At 39.1% G+C, this 20,485-nt stretch overlaps 1 protein-coding gene across 1 annotated transcript in view; it reads left to right on the top strand.

The window, feature by feature from the left end:
- Positions 1-20,485, top strand: part of SLC39A12 (solute carrier family 39 member 12) — a 256,970-nt gene that overhangs the window by 71,147 nt on the left and 165,338 nt on the right. Inside the window, exon 4 of the mRNA XM_053715702.1 lies at positions 5,357-5,556. Within this exon, the coding sequence (XP_053571677.1) occupies positions 5,357-5,556 (200 nt within the window). The remainder of the gene's footprint in view (positions 1-5,356; positions 5,557-20,485) is intronic.

The following is a 20,485-nucleotide window of genomic DNA, read 5'->3' as shown; positions in this document are numbered from 1 at the left end:
AAATGTACACTTACACTACTATTAAACAAGATATGAGTGGTGGCACTTGGCAAGTGGGCCCAGTATAAGCTGTGAGCCTGACACAAAAAAGCAGACTGATGTTTCACAGTCCAAAAAGTTTTTATTTTTTTAAATGTACACTTACACTACTATTAAACAAGATATGAGTGGTGGCACTGGGCAAGTGGGCACAGTATTCGCTGTGAGCCTGACACAAAAAAGCAGACTGATGTTTCAAAGTCCAAAAAGATTTTTTTGTTTTTAATGTACACTTACACTACTATTAAACAAGATATGAGTGGTGGCACTGGGCAAGTAGGCACAGTATACGCTGTGAGCCTGACACAAAAAAGCAGACTGATGTTTTACAGTCCAAAAAGTTTTTATTTTTTTAAATGTACACTTGGACTACTATTAAACAAGATATGAGTGGTGGCACTGGGCAAGTGGGCACAGTATACGCTGTGAGCTTGACACAAAAAAGCAGACTGATGTTTCACAGTCCAAAAAGTTTTTTTTTTTTAAATGTACACTTACACTACTATTAAACAAGATATGAGTGGTGCCACTGGGCAAGTGGGCCCAGTATAAGCTGTGGGTATGACACAAAAAGCAGACTGATGTTTCACAGTCCAAAAAGTTTTTTTTGCTTTTAAATGTACACTTACACTACTATTAAACAAGATATGAGTGGTGGCACTGGGCAAGTGGGCACAGTATACGCTGTGAGCCTGACACAAAAAAGCAGACTGATGTTTCACAGTCCAAAAAGTTTTTATTTTTTTAAATGTACACTTACACTACTATTAAACAAGATATGAGTTGTGGCACTGGGCAAGTTGGCCCAGTATAAGCTGTGAGCCTGAAACAAAAAAGCAGACTAATGTTTCACAGTCCAAAAAGTTTTTTTTGTTTTTAAATGTACACTTACACTACTATTAAACAAGATATGAGTGGTGGCACTGGGCAAGTGGGCACAGTATACACTGTGAGCCTGACACAAAAAAGCAGACTGATGTTTCACAGTCCAAAAAAAAATTTTGTTTTTAAATTTACACTACTGTTACACCAGATATGAGTGGTGGCACTGGGCAAGTGGGCACAGTATACGCTGTGAGCCTGGCACACACGCTGGCAGGCAGGCAACTGCAAATAGATTACACAAGCAGACTGATGTTTCACAGTCAAAAAAGTTTTTTTTTTTTAAATTTACACTACTGTTACACCAGATATGAGTTGGGGCACTGGGCAAGTGGGCACAGTATACGCTGTGAGCCTGGCACACATGCTGGCAGGCAGGCAACTGCAATTAGATTACACTAGCAGATTGATGTTTCACAGTCGAAAAAGTTTTTTTTTTAAAATTTACACTACTGTTACACCAGATATGAGTGGTGGCACTGGGCAAGTGGGCCTGGCACACACGCTGGCAGGCAGGCAACTGCAATTAGATTACACTAGCAGACTGATGTTTCACAGTCGAAAAAGTTTTTTTTTTTAAATTTACACTACTGTTACACCAGATATGAGTGGTGGCACTGGGCAAGTGGGCCTGGCACACACACTGGCAGGCAGGCAACTGCAATTAGATTACACAAGCAGACTGATGTTTCACAGTTAAAAAAGTTTTTTTTTTTAAATTTACACTACTGTTACACCAGATATGAGTGGTGGCACTGGGCAAGTGGGCCTGGCACACATGCTGGCAGGCAGGCAACTGCAATTAGATTACACTAGCAGACTGATGTTTCACAGTCAAAACATTTTTTTTTTAAAAATTTACACTACTGTTACACCAGATATGAGTGGTGGCACTGGGCAAGTGGGCCTGGCACACCCGCTGGCAGGCAGGCAACTGCAATTAGATTACACAAGCAGACTGATGTTTCACAGTCAAAAAAGTTTTTTTTTTTTAAATTTACACTACTGTTACACCAGATATGAGTGGTGGCACTGAGCAAGTTGGCACAGTATATGCTGTAAGCCTGGCACACACGCTGGCAGGCAGGCAACTGCAATTAGATTACACAAGCAGACTGATGTTTCACAGTCAAAAAAGTTAGTTTTTTTAAATTTACACTACTGTTACACCAGATATGAGTGGTGGCACTGGGCAAGTGGCTTGGCAGGCAGGCAACTGCAATTAGATTACACAGGAAAAAAAATGATGTTCTAGCCCTAAAAAGGGCTTTTTGGGGTGCTGTCCTTACAGCAGAGATCAGATGAGTCCTTCAGGACTGTAGTGGACACTGAATACACTAGCCTAGCTATCAATCTCCCTATTAAATCACCAGCAGCTACACTGTCTCTCCTCTCACTAACAATGCAGCTTCCGAATGAATCTAAAATGGCTGCTGTCCAGGAGCTGGGAGAGTCTGGGAGGGAGGGTCTGCTGCTGATTGGCTGGAATATGTCTGCAGACTGTGAGATACAGGGTCAAAGTTTACTCAATGATGACGAATAGAGGGCGGATCGAACATTGCATATGTTCGCCCGCCGTTGTGAACGCGAACAAGCTATGTTCGCCGGGAACTATTCACCGGTGAACTATTCGCGACATCACTACTCACTAATACAGCCTCCCTAAACAGCTGAGTACTCTGGATGCTGAGTGGTGGTGACGTCAGCCCTTCGTCTGCAGGATTGGTTTCTCTGGACCTGTTTGATTAGAACGGAAGGAAGAGCTAAAGACAAGTTCATGCAGTGGTTTCGTTTTGGAGGCGACGATCTCCAATCAACTTTGTTTCTCATTCCTTACCGAGTAAAACCGGGACAGAGTTTGCACAGAAGAGTGGGTGAGTGGCTATTATCCCTGCATAGTAGTTTTGCATTTTAGCCCAAGCTGCGTTCTGATACACTCTCATTAGAGAAATTGGTGGTCAGACTGAGGCAGCCAGGCTACGTGTTTGTGAACTATTAAGTTTGATACGGATGCAAGGGACTAAGGAAATCACAGTGATTTGTTCTAGGTTAACAACTGTTGTTTATTACCATTACCACTGAATACTATGTGCTTTGGGCTTAAGAGCGCTTTGGACTATTGCAAATGTCCCAAGTTTTACCACTAAATAAGCATACACTGTTCACTACATTGTTCATCTCTTTATTATTACCCAAATACATCTCTCTGACAAGCACTGCACACTGAGGTGAAACTGGCCCCCAAAATACACACTGAAAACCCCTCTCCCTGAAGAAACTCATGCACATCTTCATTTTTCAAACACCTCCAGTGGAGGCAAAGAAATGACTGAGGTATGTTTGAGGTGGGAGGGGTTATATATAGCTCTTGGGTTTTGGGAATCCTTGCCTCCTCCATGTGGTAGGGTAATTCCCATGAGTAATGGATTGTGGACTCTCACCACCTGTATGAATGAAATAACAAAAATGATGAGCCTCAAAGAGAGTGAATAAAAATTTTCCAGACAAGCTATTAAGCTCATTATTAAAGGGTCAGTACATTTTAGATATTTGTAAAGTTTGCAAGTGTTACTTTTTAACATTGAAACTCACTCGCATAATTATTTCTGGTTAAAAATGAAAGATTATATATTAAAATAAAACTTGCTTTTTGCAAAAGAACCGTTATTGTTCGATACTTCTCACACACCTAAGCCCCATCCTTATTTGAGAGTTGTTTTAAGTTGTTCATTCAGCCAATCTAATTGATATGCACTCCTCCTTTTCCATGCTTATTATATACCAAATGTATTACACATACACTTCAGCTGTCCAACTTAGACTAAAATGGCTTATATAATGTTGTTATTAAATAAAGGCATTAAAAAAAAAATAAGGACCTTACGTTGTATGCACAATGTCCATAAAAATCAATCCAATCTTCCTTCTAGTGCACAATTGTCAAAAGATATAAGGGCCTGCTCTGTAGTAGTCCTCGCACCTCTCTTAAGAGGGAACTACAAAAGTATCATTCGCCTTACCCTGTATTGAGCGTGAGCACATGCGCATATTCAAAAGCACAGGGAATCCAGGACTGCTAATCTATACGAGAGACAGAGCGTGTGCATGACAGGCACAAACAGCGTGACCGGGATTGTTTTAATTGGATATTAGCAAAAACTTGAAAAAAAAATACAGGAGGTGTGGGCGGCCAGGCAATAATCCACAGAGCTAATCTTTGCAAACATTTTTTATTAATTAATATACATAATTAGTAATAATTATTAATTAAAGTCATTTTGAATACATGGGGCATATACAAAATTTGAGACGTAATTTCAGAGTTTACTGGCCCTTTAAAGGAACATGAAACCCACAAATTGGCTTTAATGATTCAGATAAAGAATACAATTTTAAAAAAAAAAAGTTTCCAATTTATTCTATTATCAAATTTGCTTAGTTCTCATGTTATTCTTTGTTGAAGAGATATCTAGATAGGTAGCATGCACATGTCTGGAGCACTTCATGACAGGAAATAGTGCTGCCATCTAGTGCTCTTGGTAATGTATAACATTGTTGCAAAACTGCTGCCAAATAGTGCTGCAGACACGTGCACTCTCCTGAGCAAACTTTCCTGCTTTTCAACAACGAATAACAAGAAAACAAATAAAACGTGATAATAGAAGTACATTATAAAGTTGTATGTTTTATTTAAATAATGAAGGAAAAATTTGGGGGTTTAAGTCCCTTTAAGTGTGCAATAGCATTGTGTCTAAAAATAACACATATGTACATACCTTACTTAGAAAAAACTTTATTGCTAAAAAAATGCTTGCATCATAGATAATATAAGTACATTAGGATGTTGTTTAAAATTGTATGTTCTATCAAGTACAATAGTTTATATTATTTCAGATGTGTAGGAAATATTCAGAGGTGAATTGAACTATACTCGCCAAGGGCCCATGGCTCAGAGTACCAAGCCTTTCTAATTCCTTGATGTTACATAGAAAAGAAAGATTCTTCTTCACATTTAAATATGGTCACTGTCACATGTCAATATGGATGTACTGCTGTTGCACACATGCGCGTTTCAGTGTTTACTGGTGAATGTCAATGACGGTTCTTAAAGGAGACGCGCCTGGCTGAAGCAGGACTGGAGGAGGGGTGGGGGAACAGCTTAACTGAATGAGTATATTGTTTAAGGTGTTCTTTTGTGCAGTTATGGCACAATAGTGTTTATGCTACAAGATAATAGTGGCAATATAATGATGAAATAATAAGCACTACACTTAGGCAAACAATACACAGTATACAATATAATTCAAGCTACATAAACACATGACCTTATACAAAGATCCAAAACAACATCAATGCAAAAAAAAGTAAAGCAACTTTAATGACTTATGTACATTAATTAACTTGAACAACACAATAACAATTTCTAAATGTTTAGACCTAGACAAACTGATTGGAAAACTTAAAGCAACGGCAGAATGTGACGAATCTGACAGAAAATACAGAAGAAAATTGAGAAGTCTTGTAATTCCCGGAACCAATTATGAACAATTACCTGTGCCAACAACGGATAGAAATAAGGAATTAAACAATCCAGCTATGCATGAAACCCAAGAACCCTTATCAAACTGGAAACAGGTGATTTTATTAACTTTTATAAATAGTTTTTATGAGACTCAGATAATTTAATAGTCTTGCGCTGTAGTTTTTGTATGTGTGACATACAGGGTATAACATTTCCATTGAGTAAGTGAAAAGCTATGCTTAGAATTTAGTTGTAAATTATAACATTAAATTATGTGATACATTTTCCATTAATTTATTTAAATTATATTGAATGTCTATATAGAATTTATTTAGTTATATGCTGTTTGTGGATAATTCAGTATAAAGATTATATTAAAAAAAACTTATTGCAAAGGCTTTAATTTTTAATTAACACAACATATTTTGAAAGTATTACTCATCCAAGAGATGCCTATATGTAGTCACATGACTTCATACCAACATGTAGGTATTTTTGCAGTACCAAAGCCTACCATATATATACATACTATGGGGCCGAATTATCAAGCTCCGAATGGAGCTTGATGCCCCTTGTTTCAAGAGAGCCTGAGTCTAAAGACTGCTGCTCCATAACTGGTCCACCTGCTCTGAGGCGGCGGACAGAAAGCAACCCGATCGAATATGATCGGGTGGATTGACGCCCCCTGCTAGCACGAATCTGCCAGGGACGGTATTGCACAAGCAGTTCTGGTGAACTGCTTGTGTCATAATAAATGCTGACAGCGGACATGATACGCTACATCGTATCATGTCCGCTCTCACTTTGATAAATATGCCCCTATGGGTCTTGTATCCTGTGATTGACCTGTATGTTTCTAACTTGCCTTCCAGTTGAGTAAACTCAACCTTGCCAGTTGTATATATTTTTTACCCACCTCATCCTCTTTTATATGTGGGTGTCTTTTAGATTAAAAAACTAAAATAATTTTAAAATGTATAACCTGGAATATGATATAAAACAGGTAGCCCTCAGTTTATGCCGGGATTAGGTTCCAGAAGGAATGGTTGGTAAATCGAAACCGTTGTAAATTGAAACCCAGTTTATAATGTAAGTCAATGGGAAGTAAGGGAGTTAAATTCCAGGCCCCTCTCAAAATTGACATAAGTAACGCCTAAAACATTATTTTTAAAGCTTTGAAATGAAGACTTTAAATGCTAAACAGCATTATAAACCTAATTAAATAATCACACAACAGACTGTATCATCAAACTAAGTTTAATGAACAAAAACATTTTTTTACTTGCATTTTTCTGCAAACAGTTCTCTGCATTGTTAGCATGTTAGATAATATTGGTTCTGCACCTATTCTATGCATTTCAATCTGGAGTGATTAATAGGTAGTTAGGCACCCTCACCTCAAGCAGCTGGAAAGGAAGATAATATGGAAGTGGCTGCTAGATCTTGTTCCTTTGAAAGCTGCTCGATAGCTAATGTCTGTAATTTCAGTCTGCTAAGCTTGCAAAACTTTGCTGCAACACAAGCAGACAGCTCCACTCACCTACTGGCTTTTTTAATTAGTGCACTGCTTTTCAATGCTTTTCAATAGCAGTCACATGACTGAAAAAAGTTGTTATTCTGAAATGGCGCAAATTGAACCGGCATAAACCGAGGGCCACCTGTATTTAACTATTTAATTATTAGTAAAGTAAAATATGTCGAGCGCAAAAAGCCGAACTTACAATATCGTGCGTGCGATAACCTATTCCCTCATAGAAGTCAAAGGAGAAAAAAAGTGGGGAAAAAACTACTCGCACGCAAACTTGATTGCATATTCTCATGTGCGCTAACCCAACATGAAAATATGAATATTTCACATTCCAATGTTCATCACATAGAAGAATGTGTTCTATTTATTCTTAAATAAATATTTGTACACATATCTGATGGCATTTTGGTACAATATATATATATATATATATATATATATATATATATGAATATCTATTTAGAAATACTTAGAACATATTCTGCCATATGCAGAATATTGAAATGTGAAATATTTACAGTAAATACACACTTTAATACTTTATTAAATAGGATTATTGCATAAATATGCTTTTACATGTTTTCATCTACTTAACTGCAACAGTTAAACTGCTAAGTATCACTCCCTTACTCACAACCCCCAGTCATTCTCTTTGCCTTCGGTGCATGGAGGAGGTGAAGTTTAGGTGTCTGAAGAAAAATTTTGATTTCATCTACAAGCAAGTTTTGGGGTATAGCCATATTCCACGTCATTCCTTGCAGTCAGGTAGTGGGGGCTTTAAAGCAGTTAGGAACTTGTAAAGAGATACTTACTGCGTTTTCCTAACAATTGCTGCCCTAGTTTAGAAAGCCAGAGTTGGCTACTCTGTTCTTTCTTTTTCAAAGGTCTCTGTTATGAACTGTGTCTTCTCATACCTTGTAACTGTCTACATGCCAGACAGAGGAGCAGGTAAGTGCTTTTTCTTCCAGTTGGTGAGACCATGCACTTAACAAATTAAAAGACACTGCTTTTTTATTGGGACATAGATAATCCTGTTGTATGGGTTACACTGGGACATGAAGCAGGCACTGTAGCATGTGTGAGACTAACATTTAAACTCTTTTAAAAAGAAAGGGTAAAATGTTTTTATTAGGCTTTATTTTCTGACACATATTTACTTGATAAAACAATTCAAGTTTAAACTGTAAGTAAGGGGGGAACTTCCGGGCGGCGGCCATGACAGGTCGCAAAACTTTCAGTTCCAACAACTCTCAACATAAATCTGTATGTAATCCTCTTTCTAACACTCCATTGCTTCTATATCTTGGAATGAGGTTACTCAGAGTAGCCTGCTCTTTCGTATGATCACACTATTTTTGAAATAGATCTAAAACTCAGCATCCCGGAACAATCTAGAGGAAGCAGTGTTCCTCCGCAAGACGCTGCAAATATTCTTTTCAATAAGACACAGTACACATCTACTAACTCATATGCTGCCTCAGCCTTACTTGGTGTACCATATTTAACACCAGATATGGAGATCCCTCCCAACTTCCTGAAAGCATTGCACAAGTTGCTCACTAACCACCATGCTGACTTAGAAGATAAGCTCCACACAGCTTTTGGGATCAAAGGCACTTGCCCGCTCCAAGAACCGACTGAAGCCTGTATGATGGTGGATGGGGGAGATGGCGCTTTGGGGCCCCAGCGTCCGTTTCCTACCGTCGCCATCCCAGGAGGGGCAAGAGAGCTTAGAGTTGCGAAACCCCTAGCACAGCAAGCCTCCATGTCGACAAGTGAAGAAGAGCCCACTGTTAAGGGTTCTACTAATCTGCCTCATATTCATCGCACCGCAGTAAAAGTGCCCTATGTAGAGGCTCCGCATATCTGGAAGAAAATGAAGCGCTTTCTGCAATCCTTCCTAATGCAGCAACAGGAGCATAAATATCCCCCTCTGCTGTTACACGCTCCCTACTCTCCTCTAACCATACTGGAGGCATGTGTATTACCCTGGGTTGCTGTTAAGCCCTTACCATCATTGTGGCGGTTGTATCTGCATCTCTGCATTCCTTGGGACCCGGGAAGCCTGCTCTCTTTCCATATTTTCCCAGACATGAGAGTTGGACGTGGACGATGTAACATGGTAAAATATATTGACACGCTACTGTACTTCACAGAGATTCTTTGTTCCTTATGCAAAACCCGCTGAACACTGCTGAAAAGTCTTTAGCCTACACTAGGTTTTGCTCATCTTAATTTTCTTTTGTGAACTTATCACAAATAGACTTTGGACTTATGCTGATGATTGCTCATGCTGATTCCCTTTTGTAAACTCATACTCCATCAACTTCCTGCAGCTAAATACAGTTTGACATTAAAGATTGTTAAAACCTCATGCTAATTACAATATAAGAGTTTAGTGTATATAGTCTACATACTCTGGCATTGTACTCATTGTTAATTTCAATCTGATGATATGGCTTCCTCTATGATGTGTTCCTAAATTTTCTTCACCCTAACCTTGTTTTTTATTGTAGGTTGGCCCTGCAATTATGATACTGATTCGAGCCATTTGGGTCTTTGCACATTTGTTACCTTGGTCATGGGTAGATGCTGATCTCTCTCATGGGGTAGCCTTTAGCATCTTTAGTTTTTACATGTATGACTTCAATCAATAGGAGAGGATGTTAAAATTATCATATGGTTTGGGGGTTAAGTTTTGCTGCCTGTATTTTGATAATACCATCTAGTGGTCCAACATAACCTAGTCAGGGTGCTGAATTATGGATCTCAAGAGCAGTGTATATTTTAACTTATAAGTTATTTTATTTAAGTGAGCTAACAATAGTTCCAGAGAAATTACTCCGTGTCATCTAGGCTCACAGGTCCCTACATTATCAACTTAGCCCTTTCCTTTATTGGTACAATAGCGGGAATATATAGATCCGTAGCTGTATTTTTTTTTTTTTTTTGTCAATAGGACTTATACTACTACCAATTGTTAGCGATATAAATAAGGTGTGCACCATGTTTGCAGTGTTTTTCCTATCTCATGTGCTGATGTAGAGAGGCGGCCTGTAAGTTTTTGTGACAGTCTATCATGCCAATTTGCCTCTAAGTTCACAAGCTTTCGATTAATTTTAATTACTCATGAAACAGTAGGGGTCTCCAGATCCATAACTATATTTCAGGTTAACTGGAAATTTGTTCCTACCAATTATTCATGGCATAATGAGTAGTCGCACCTTGTTCACTGTGTCTTCCTTTTAGATACCAGTAGTAACATAATAAAAATGTAAAATCTGAGGTGAATGTTAAGGGATCCATAAGTAAGCTCGCCTCACATCGCCGCCGCGGACCTGAAAAAATACGCCTAAGTTATCAAATAAAGCTGTCAAAAAGCTGCGGGGCGATGAGCAGCGGACTGTGACAGTTATCACTCATCCAATCTCGCTGCCCTTCGGCTTTTTCCCAGCTTTATTGCTAGCCTGTCACTAAGCACTCACACTAAACTACACTGTTCTACCCCCTATACCGGCGCCCCCGGAGCCTCCCGCAACTCAATAAAGTTACTAACCCCTAAACCGCCGCTCCTAGACCCTGCCGCAACTCTTATAAATGTATTAACCCCTAAACCGCCGCTCCTAGACCCTGCCGCAACTCTTATAAATGTATTAACCCCTAAACCGCCGCTCCCTGAACCCGCCGCAACCTATATTAAACCTATTAACCCCTATCCTGCCCCCCCTACACCGTCGCCACCTATAATAAATTTATTAACCCCTAATCTGCCCCCCACTACACCGCCGCCACTGTAATAAAATTATTAACCCCTAAACCTAAGTCTAACCCTAACCCTAACACCCCCCTAACTTAAATATTAATTAAATAAATCTAAATAAATTAACTCTTATTAACTAAATGAATCCTATTTAAAACTAAATACTTACCTTTAAAATAAACCCTAATATAGCTACAATATAAATAATAATTATATTCTAGCTATCTTAGGATTTATTTTTATTTTACAGGTACCTTTCAATTTATTTTAACCAGGTACAATAGCTATTAACCCCTTAATGACCGGACCATTTTTCAATTTTCTTACCCTTAATGACAATGGCTATTTTTACATTTCTGCAGTGTTTGTGTTTAGCTGTAATTTTCCTCTTACTCATTTACTGTACCCACACATATTATATACCGTTTTTCTCGCCATTAAATGGAATTTCTAAAGATACCATTATTTTCATCATATCTTATAATTTACTATAAAAAAAATATATAAAATATGAGGAAAAAATTGAAAAAAACACACTTTTTCTAACTTTGACCCCCAAAATCTGTTACACATCTACAACCACCAAAAAACACCCATGCTAAATAGTTTCTAAATTTTGTCCTGAATTTAGAAATACCTAATGTTTACATGTTCTTTGCTTTTTTTCCAAGTTATAGGGCAAAAAATACGAGTAGCACTTTGCTATTTCCAAACCACTTTTTTTCAAAATTAGCGCTAGTTACATTGGAACACTGATATCTGTCTGGAATCCCTGAATATCCATTGACATGTATATATATTTATTTAGAAGACATCCCAAAGTATTGATCTAGGCCCATTTTGGTATATTTCATGCCACCATTTCACTGCCAAATGCGATCAAATAAAATAAATTATTTACTTTTTCACAATTTTTTTTCACAAACTTTAGGTTTCTCGCTGAATTTATTTACAAACAACTTATGCAATTATGGCATACATGGTTGTAAATACCTTTCTGGGATCCCCTTTGTTCAGAAATAGCAGACATATATGGTTTTGGCGTTGCTTTTTGGTAATTAGAAAGCCGCTAAATGATGCTGCACACCACGTGTGTATTATGCCCAGCAGTGAAGGGGTTAATTAGGGAGCTTGTAGGGAGCTTTTAGGTTTAATTTTAGTGTAGTGTAGTGTAGTAGACAACCCAAATTATTGATCTAGGCCCATTTTGGTATATTTCATGCCACCATTTCACCGCCAAATACGATCAAATAAAAAAAAGACTGTTAAATTTATCACAATTTTAGGTTTCTCACTGAAATTATTTACAAACAGCTTGTGCAATTATGGCACAAATGGTTGTAAATACTTCTCTAGGATCCCCTTTGTTCAGAAATAGCAGACATATATGGCTTTGGCGTTGCTTTTTGGTAATAATAAGGCCGTTAAATGCTGCTGCGCAGCACACTTGTAATATGCCCAGCAGTTAGGGGTTAATTAGGTAGCTTGTAGGGTTAATTTTTAGCTCTATTGTAGAGATCAGCCTCCCACCTGACACATCCCACCCCCTGATCCCCCCTGACCCCCCTCAAACAGCTCTCTTCCCTCCCCCACCTCACAATTGTCACCGCCATCTTAAGTACTGGCAGAAAGTCTGCCAGTACTGAAATAAAAAGCTTTTTTTTTTTTTTTTTTTTATACTGTCTGCAGTGATGGATCCCCCCTTACCCCACAACCTCCCTGATCCCCCCATACATTTCTCTAACACTCCCCTGGACCCCCTCTACATATATGCCTCCATCTTGGGTACTGGCAGCTGTCTGTTTTTTTAACTTTTTTATGTAAAGCATTTGTTTTCTGTAGTGTAGCTGGCCCCCCTCAACAATCTACATCCCTCCCCCTCCCAGATCCCTTACTAAAATACAGAGATCAGCAGAGATATATATATATATATCTGTATTGGGTTGTTTTTTTTTATGCACATTTTGCGTGCGCGCACGCGCGCACACACCGCCCCCAGCCCCCCCCGGCCGCACCAGCCCACAATCGCGGACAAGATCGGTAAGAGAGGCAACATATTAGAACGGCAAACAGTGCCGATGGAAGCTGCTCCCACCCACCAACGTGAACAAATGTTTAGCCATCAATGGCCGATGCAGAGAGGGCCACAGAGTGGCCCTTTCTCCATCGGTGGGTAATATAGGGGATTGCAGTGATGTCTCAATATTGAGACATCACTACAATCCCTTGTAAGCAGCTGGAAGCGATCATGATCGCTCCCAGCACTTCAAAAGGCAGAGGACGTACCAGGTACGTCAATTGTCACTAAGGGGAGTTTTTCCTATGATGTACCTGGTACGTCCTCTGTCATTAAGGGGTTAAATAGTTATTAACTATTTAATAGCTTACCTAGCTAAAATAAAGAGAAATGTACCTGTTAAATAAATCCTAACCTAAGTTACAATTACACCTAACACTACACTATACTTTAATAAATTATTCCTATTTAAAAATACTTACCTGTAAAATAAACCCGAAGATAGCTACAATATAATTAATAATTATATTGTAGCTATCTTAGGATTTATATTTATTTTACAGGTAACTTTGTATTTATTTTAGCTAGTTAGAATAGTTATTAAATAGTTATTAACTATTTAATAACTACCTAGCTAAAAGAAATACAAAATTACCTGTAAAATAAATCCTAACTTAAGTTACAATTAAACCTAACACTACACTATCATTAAATTAATTAAATAAACTACCTACAAATAACTACAATTAAATACAATTACATAAACTAACTAAAGTACAAAAAATAAAAAAAGCTAAGTTACAAAAAATAAAAAAATAAGTTACAAACATGTTAAAAATATTACAACAATTTTAAGCTACTTACACCTAATCTAAGCCCCCTAATAAAATAACAAACCCACCCAAAATAAAAAAATGCCCTACCCTATTCTAAATTAAATAAATTTCAAAGCTCTTTTACCTTACCAGCCCTTAAAAGGGCCATTTGTGGGGGCATTCCCCAAAGAAAACAGCTCTTTTGCCTGTAAAAGAAAAATACAACCCACCCCCAACATTAAAACCCACCAGCCACATACCCCTAATCTAACCCAAACCCCCCTTACAAAAACCTAACACTAATCCCCTGAAGATCATCCTACCTTTAGTTGTCTTCACTCAGCCGAGCCACCGATGGAACTGAAGAGGACATCCGGAGCGGAAGAAGTTAATCCTCCAAGCGGCGCTGAAGAAATCTTCCATCCGATGAAGTCATCATCCAGGCGGCGCTGAAGAAAAGTCTTCGATCCGGCCGATGTCATCTTCAAAGAGGCGCTGAAGAGGTCTTCTATCCGGGCGAAGTCATCTTCCAAGCCGGGTCTTGAATCTTCCTTCCGCCGACGCGGAACCACCTTCTTCACCGACGGACTACGACGAATGACGGCTCCTTTAAGGGACGTCATCCAAGATGACGTCCCCTCAATTCCGATTGGCTGATAGGATTCTATCAGCCAATCGGAATTAAGGTAGGAAAAATCTGATTGGCTGATGGAATCAGCCAATCAGATTGAGCTCGCATTCTATTGGCTGTTCCGATCAGCCAATAGAATGCGAGCTCAATCTGATTGGCCGATTGGATCAGCCAATCGGATTGAACTTGAATCTGATTGGCTGATTCCATCAGCCAATCAGAATTTTCCTACCTTAATTCCGATTGGCTGATAGAATCCTATCAGCCAATCGGAATTGAGGGGACTCCATCTTGGATGACGTCCCTTAAAGGAGCCGTCATTTGTCGTAGTCCGTCGGTGAAGAAGGTGGTTCCGCGTCGGCGGAAGGAAGATTCAAGACCCGGCTTGGAAGATGACTTCGCCCGGATAGAAGACCTCTTCAGCGCCTCTTTGAAGATGACATCGGCCGGATCGAAGACTTTTCTTCAGCACCGCCTGGATGATGACTTCATCGGATGGAAGATTTCTTCAGCGCCGCTTGGAGGATTAACTTCTTCCGCTCCGGATGTCCTCTTCAGTTCCATCGGTGGCTCGGCTGAGTGAAGACAACTAAAGGTAGGATGATCTTCAGGGGATTAGTGTTAGGTTTTTGTAAGGGGGGTTTGGGTTAGATTAGGGGTATGTGGGTGGTGGGTTTTAATGTTGGGGGGGTTGTATTTTTCTTTTACAGGCAAAAGAGCTGTTTTCTTTGGGGCATGCCCCCACAAATGGCCCTTTTAAGGGCTGGTAAGGTAAAAGAGCTTTGAAATTTATTTAATTTAGAATAGGGTAGGGCATTTTTTTTATTTTGGGGGGGTTTGTTATTTTATTAGGGGGCTTAGATTAGGTGTAAGTAGCTTAAAATTGTTGTAATATTTTTAACATGTTTGTAACTTATTTTTTTATTTTTTGTAACTTAGCTTTTTTTATTTTTTGCACTTTAGTTAGTTTATGTAATTGTATTTAATTGTAGTTATTTGTAGGTAGTTTATTTAATTAATTTAATGATAGTGTAGTATTAGGTTTAATTGTAACTTAAGTTAGGATTTATTTTACAGGTAATTTTGTATTTCTTTAGCTAGGTAGTTATTAAATAGTTAATAACTATTTAATAACTATTCTAACTAGCTAAAATAAATACAAAGTTACCTGTAAAATAAATATAAATCCTAAGATAGCTATAATATAATTATTAATTATATTGTAGCTATCTTCGGGTTTATTTTACAGGTAAGTATTTATTTTTAAATAGGAATAATTTATTAAAGTATAGTGTACTGTTAGGTGTAATTGTAACTTAGGTTAGGGTTTATTTAACAGGTACATTTCTCTTTATTTTAGCTAGGTAAGCTATTAAATAGTTAATAACTATTTAATAGCTATTGTACCTAGTTAAAATAAATTGAAAGGTACCTGTAAAATAAATATAAATCCTAAGATAGCTAGAATATAATTATTATTTATATTGTAGCTATATTAGGGTTTATTTTAAAGGTAAGTATTTAGTTTTAAATAGGATTCATTTAGTTAATAAGAGTTAATTTATTTAGATTTATTTAATTAATATTTAAGTTAGGGGGGCGTTAGGGTTAGGGTTAGACTTAGGTTTAGGGGTTAATAATTTTATTACAGTGGCGGCGGCGTAGTGGGGGGCAGGATAGGGGTTAATAAATTTATTATAGGTGGCGACGGTGTGGGGGGGGCAGATTAGGGGTTAATAAATTTATTATAGGTGGCGACGGTGTAGGGGGGGCAGGATAGGGGTTAATACATTTAATATAGGTTGCGGCGGGTTCAGGGAGCGGCGGTTTAGGGGTTAATACATTTATTATAGTTGCGGTGGGCTCCGGGAGTGGCGGTTTAGGGGTTAATATGTATAGAGTAGCTTGCGGTGGGCTCCGGGAGCGGCGGTTTAGGGGGTAATAACTTTATTTAGTTGCGGCGGTGTAGGGGGGACAGATTAGTGGTGTTTAGACTCGGGGTACATGTTAGGGTGTTAGGTGTAGACAGCTCCCATAGAAATCAATGGGATGTCTGTCAGCAGCGAACTTGTACTTTCGCTATGGTCAGACTCCCATTGATTCCTATGGGATCCGCTGCCTCCAGGGGTGGCGGATTGAAAACCAGGTACGCTGGGCCGTAAAAGTGCCGAGCGTACCTGCTAGTTTTTTGATAACTAGCAAAAGTAGTGAGAATGTGCCGCACTTGTGTGCGGAACATCTGGAGTGACGTAAGAATCGATCTGTGTCGGACTGAGTCCGGCGGATCGATGCTTACGTCACAAAATTCTACTTTTGCCGGTCTCGAGCCTTTGATAACTAAGGCGTATCAGCCTCGCCACAAATACGATGCGGAATTCCAGCGTATTTGAGGTTGACGGCTTGATAACTAGGCCCCTTTGTCTTTCAATAGCACAATTGATATTATCTACCTTGGTTTATGCAGCCTATAATGCATACTGTATATGATACCTTGTTATTGTTACTCTTTGAAGGTGACTAAACAATGCTCAATTGTTTTGCTTGTTTGCTGACACTTTCCCTCAATAAAAATATTTTAAAAATAAATAAATAAATAAATAAATAAAAATAAACTGAAAGTAAGACTGAATTTTCTATTTCAGCAGCTTATTCATTTCCCCTTTAAAATAAACAATGCAACATTTTAAACTGTCCAGTTTGAAAAAACGGTTATTTCTGGTACTCAGTGTACCGGGAAGCTATTTTTAGTGCCTCTCTGTGTCGCAGCAGTAATTTGAGCTTGGCAGTTGCGGCCACATGCCCGGCTATACTTCATAATGTTTCTGAGGGAAAAGTTGTTTTTCTCCATTCCTGTGTGAATCGGTCTTAATTGGTAGCGGTAAGGCACCTCAGTAATTGAAGTGTGGGGTTGCCTAAGGGGTATTTTAAAAGTTTATTTGATGTTTATTAAATGTTTTTTCTTAACTTTTCTCACATAATTTTAGCTGGGGATCGATCCTAATTTGGGATAAAATTTAAGGGTAATTTTTTTCCTTAGCTTATTTAAATTGAATATTAAAATCTTTGAAACTTATCTGTACAAGTTTATTTACTGTTTCACAGCATGTCTGATACAGAGCAAGAGTATGGTCTCATGAATTCATGCTTATAATTTTAGATGCAAAAATTGCAGCTCCTATGCAATTTTGTTCTTCATGTGTCAAGAAAACCTTGCAAAATAAAGGTAAAGTTTTTGAGCCTAATGTCTCTCAGGATGATGCTATTAAAATAATACCTCAGCTTTCTCCTATGCCCCAAGCCTCAATGGCATCACATGCAGTGCCCTGCGGTTCCTCTATAACTCCTAGTGGAGATTATTTAAAAGCAGAAATTGCTGCCCAGGTATCTTCAGCGGAAATCTAGAAATTCAGAAAGTAAGGTGCCTGTCCTCAGTTCTGCTTCCCTAGTTGCCTTTTCTCATGAGGAAGATACATCTGGACTTTCTGAGGGTGAAATCTCAGATTCAGATAGTATAATTCCTTCTTCTGAGACTGAGGTGGTATCCTACAGATTTAAGCTTGAACACCTTTGTGTATTGTTAAAGGAGGTTTTAGCTACTTTAGATGACTCAGATACCCCTATCGTTGTCACTCCTAAGAAATCTAGTAAACCTAATAGTTTCTTTGATGAACCTTCCACTTCAGGGGCTTTTCCTGTGCCGGACCGTGCTAGGAAGATTATCTCACAGAAATGGGAGAAACCAGGGGTGTTTTTTTCCCCGTCTCCAATTTTTAAGAAAATGTTTCCTGTCGAGGACTCCATTGAAGACCCTTGGTATACTGTACCTAAAGTTGAAGGGGCCATTTCCACTCTAGCTAAGAGAACCACTATTCCTATTGAGTATAGCTGCTCTTTTTAAGGATCCGATGGACAAGAAGCTGGAGGCTTATTTGAAAAAGATTTATGTTCATCAAGGACTCCAATGGAAACCTGCGGTGTGTATTGCCACCGTGACTAGTGCGACATCTTATTGGTTCAACGCCTTGTCTGATTCTCTTCAGGTTGAGACTTCCTTGGATGAAATTGAGGATAGGAGTAAAGCTCTTAAGTTGACCAATTCCTTTATTGCAGATGCCATTTTACAGGTTGTTAGACTAGGAGCTAAAACTTCTCGTTTCACTGTCCTAGCCTGCAGGGCATTATGGTTGAAATCCTGGTCTGCGGATGTTTTCTCTAAAGTCAAGCTTCTGGCGATTCCTTACAAGGGCAAAACCTTGTTTGGACCCGGTTTGGCAGAAATGATCTCTGACATTACGGGTGGAAAAGGGTCTTTTCTACCTCAAGATAAGAAGAATAGGCCTAATGGATGTCAGAGTAATTTTTGCTCCTTTCGTAACTTCAGAGGAAAGCCTTCCCCTTCTCCTTCCAAGCAGGAACAATCCAAGTCTTCTTGGAAACCCAATCAGTCTTGGAACAAGGGAAAACAATCAAAGAAACACGCAGCTGATTCCAAATCAGCGTGAAGGGTTTTCCCCCGATCCTGGATCGGATCAGGTAGGGGGCAGACTTTCTCAGTTCTCTCAATACTGGATACGAGATGTCCCAGATCCCTGTACTGTGGACATAGTATCCCAGGGTTACAAATTTGAATTCAAGACTTTTCCTCCCAGAGGCAGATTCCTTCTCTCAAGCTTATCTGCAAACCAGATAAAGAGAGAGGCGTTCTTGAAATGTATACAACATCTTTCCTCCCTGGGAGTGATAGTTCCAGTTCCAGTTCAGGGACAGGGTCTCGGGTTCTACTCAAACCTATTTGTGGTTCCCAAATAAGAGGGAAGTTTATGTCCCATTCTAGACTTGAAGTGTCTAAACAAGTTTCTCAAAGTTCCATCCTTTAAGATGGAGACAATATGCTGCATTCTTCCTTTAGTACAAGAGGGTCAGTTCATGACAACCATAGACCTAAAGGATGCATATCTTCATGTTCCTATTCACAGGGACCATCACAGATTCCTGAGATTTGCCTTTCTGGACAAACATTTCCAGTTTGTGGCCCTTCCATTTTGTCCAGCCACGGCTCCTAGAATTTTTCAAAGGTTCTGGGGGCTCTTTTGGCAGTGATCCATTCTCGTGGAATTGCTGTGGCACCCTACCTGGATGACATATTGGTTCAGTCACCATCTTTTCAACAAGCAAAATCTCACACAGAGATATTGTTGTCTTTTCTTCGTTCCCATGGATGAAATGTGAATTTGGAAAAAAGCTCCCTTTCCCCTGCTACAAGAGTAGTGTTCTTAGGGACCATAAAAGATTCTCTATTGATAAAGATTTTTCTGACAGAGGTCAGGAAAAACAAAATCATTTTCTCTTGCCTCTCTCTTTAGGCTACTGCTCATCATTCAGGGGCTCAATGTATGGAGGTAATCAGTCTGATGGTGGCTTCCATGGACATCATTCCTTTTGCTCGATTCCATTTGAGAGCTCTCCAGTTGTGCATGCTCAGACAATGGAATGGCCCCCATGCGGATCTATCTCAGAGAATAGAGTTAGATCAGTCGTCAAGGGATTCTCTCCCGTGGTGGATTTCTCAGGAACATCTGTCTCAGGGCACATGGTTTCGGAGACCTTCCTGGGTGATCGTGACCATGGACGCCAGCCTGCTGGGCTGGGGAGCAGTCTGGAACTCATTAAAAGCTCAGGGCCTTTGGGCTCGGGAGGAGTCTGCTCTTCCCATTAACATCTTGGAGTTGAGGGTGATTTACAATGCTCTATTGACATAACAAAGAGAAAAAGCAAGAGAGAAACAAGACATCAATGGTAACAGCTGTGGAATACACAGAGTGACTTAATATATATATATGTTGTAACAGTCCCATCACTAAAGTAATGAAAAAGTCCCATAATAAGTTGTATTCACAACCGGGTGAGGGTTACTCAGTTCCTATATAGTTCACCACTAGCTCCAAGTACTTGAATGGTATAAAATAACCACGACAAGAAGCTGGTTTTGAGAAATGAAATTGGAGAACAATACTGATCCAAAGGCAGTATTTAAGATGGAGTGAGCCTCCTCACTAGGTCAAAGGACACAACATGAGGACAAGCTTCAAATATAATAATAAAAACCCAGTTTTCTGCCTGGCAGTATATTCACTCACCCGGTGTGTGTAGTTAGCCGAAAAGCAGGTAGGCTTACTTCATTTCTGTGCTGATCCAGCGTTGATACTGTGAACTTGATGCTTCCGGTATCATGTGACCACTAGTGATGTCCCGAACTGTTCGCCCGCGAACGGTTCCCTGCGAACATAGCTT

This window comes from Bombina bombina, chromosome 5 (genome assembly GCF_027579735.1).
Source record: "Bombina bombina isolate aBomBom1 chromosome 5, aBomBom1.pri, whole genome shotgun sequence".
Classification (NCBI taxonomy): domain Eukaryota; kingdom Metazoa; phylum Chordata; class Amphibia; order Anura; family Bombinatoridae; genus Bombina; species Bombina bombina.
The sequence above is the reverse complement of the archived record's forward strand: the minus strand, read 5'-3'. Positions and strand labels throughout refer to the sequence as shown.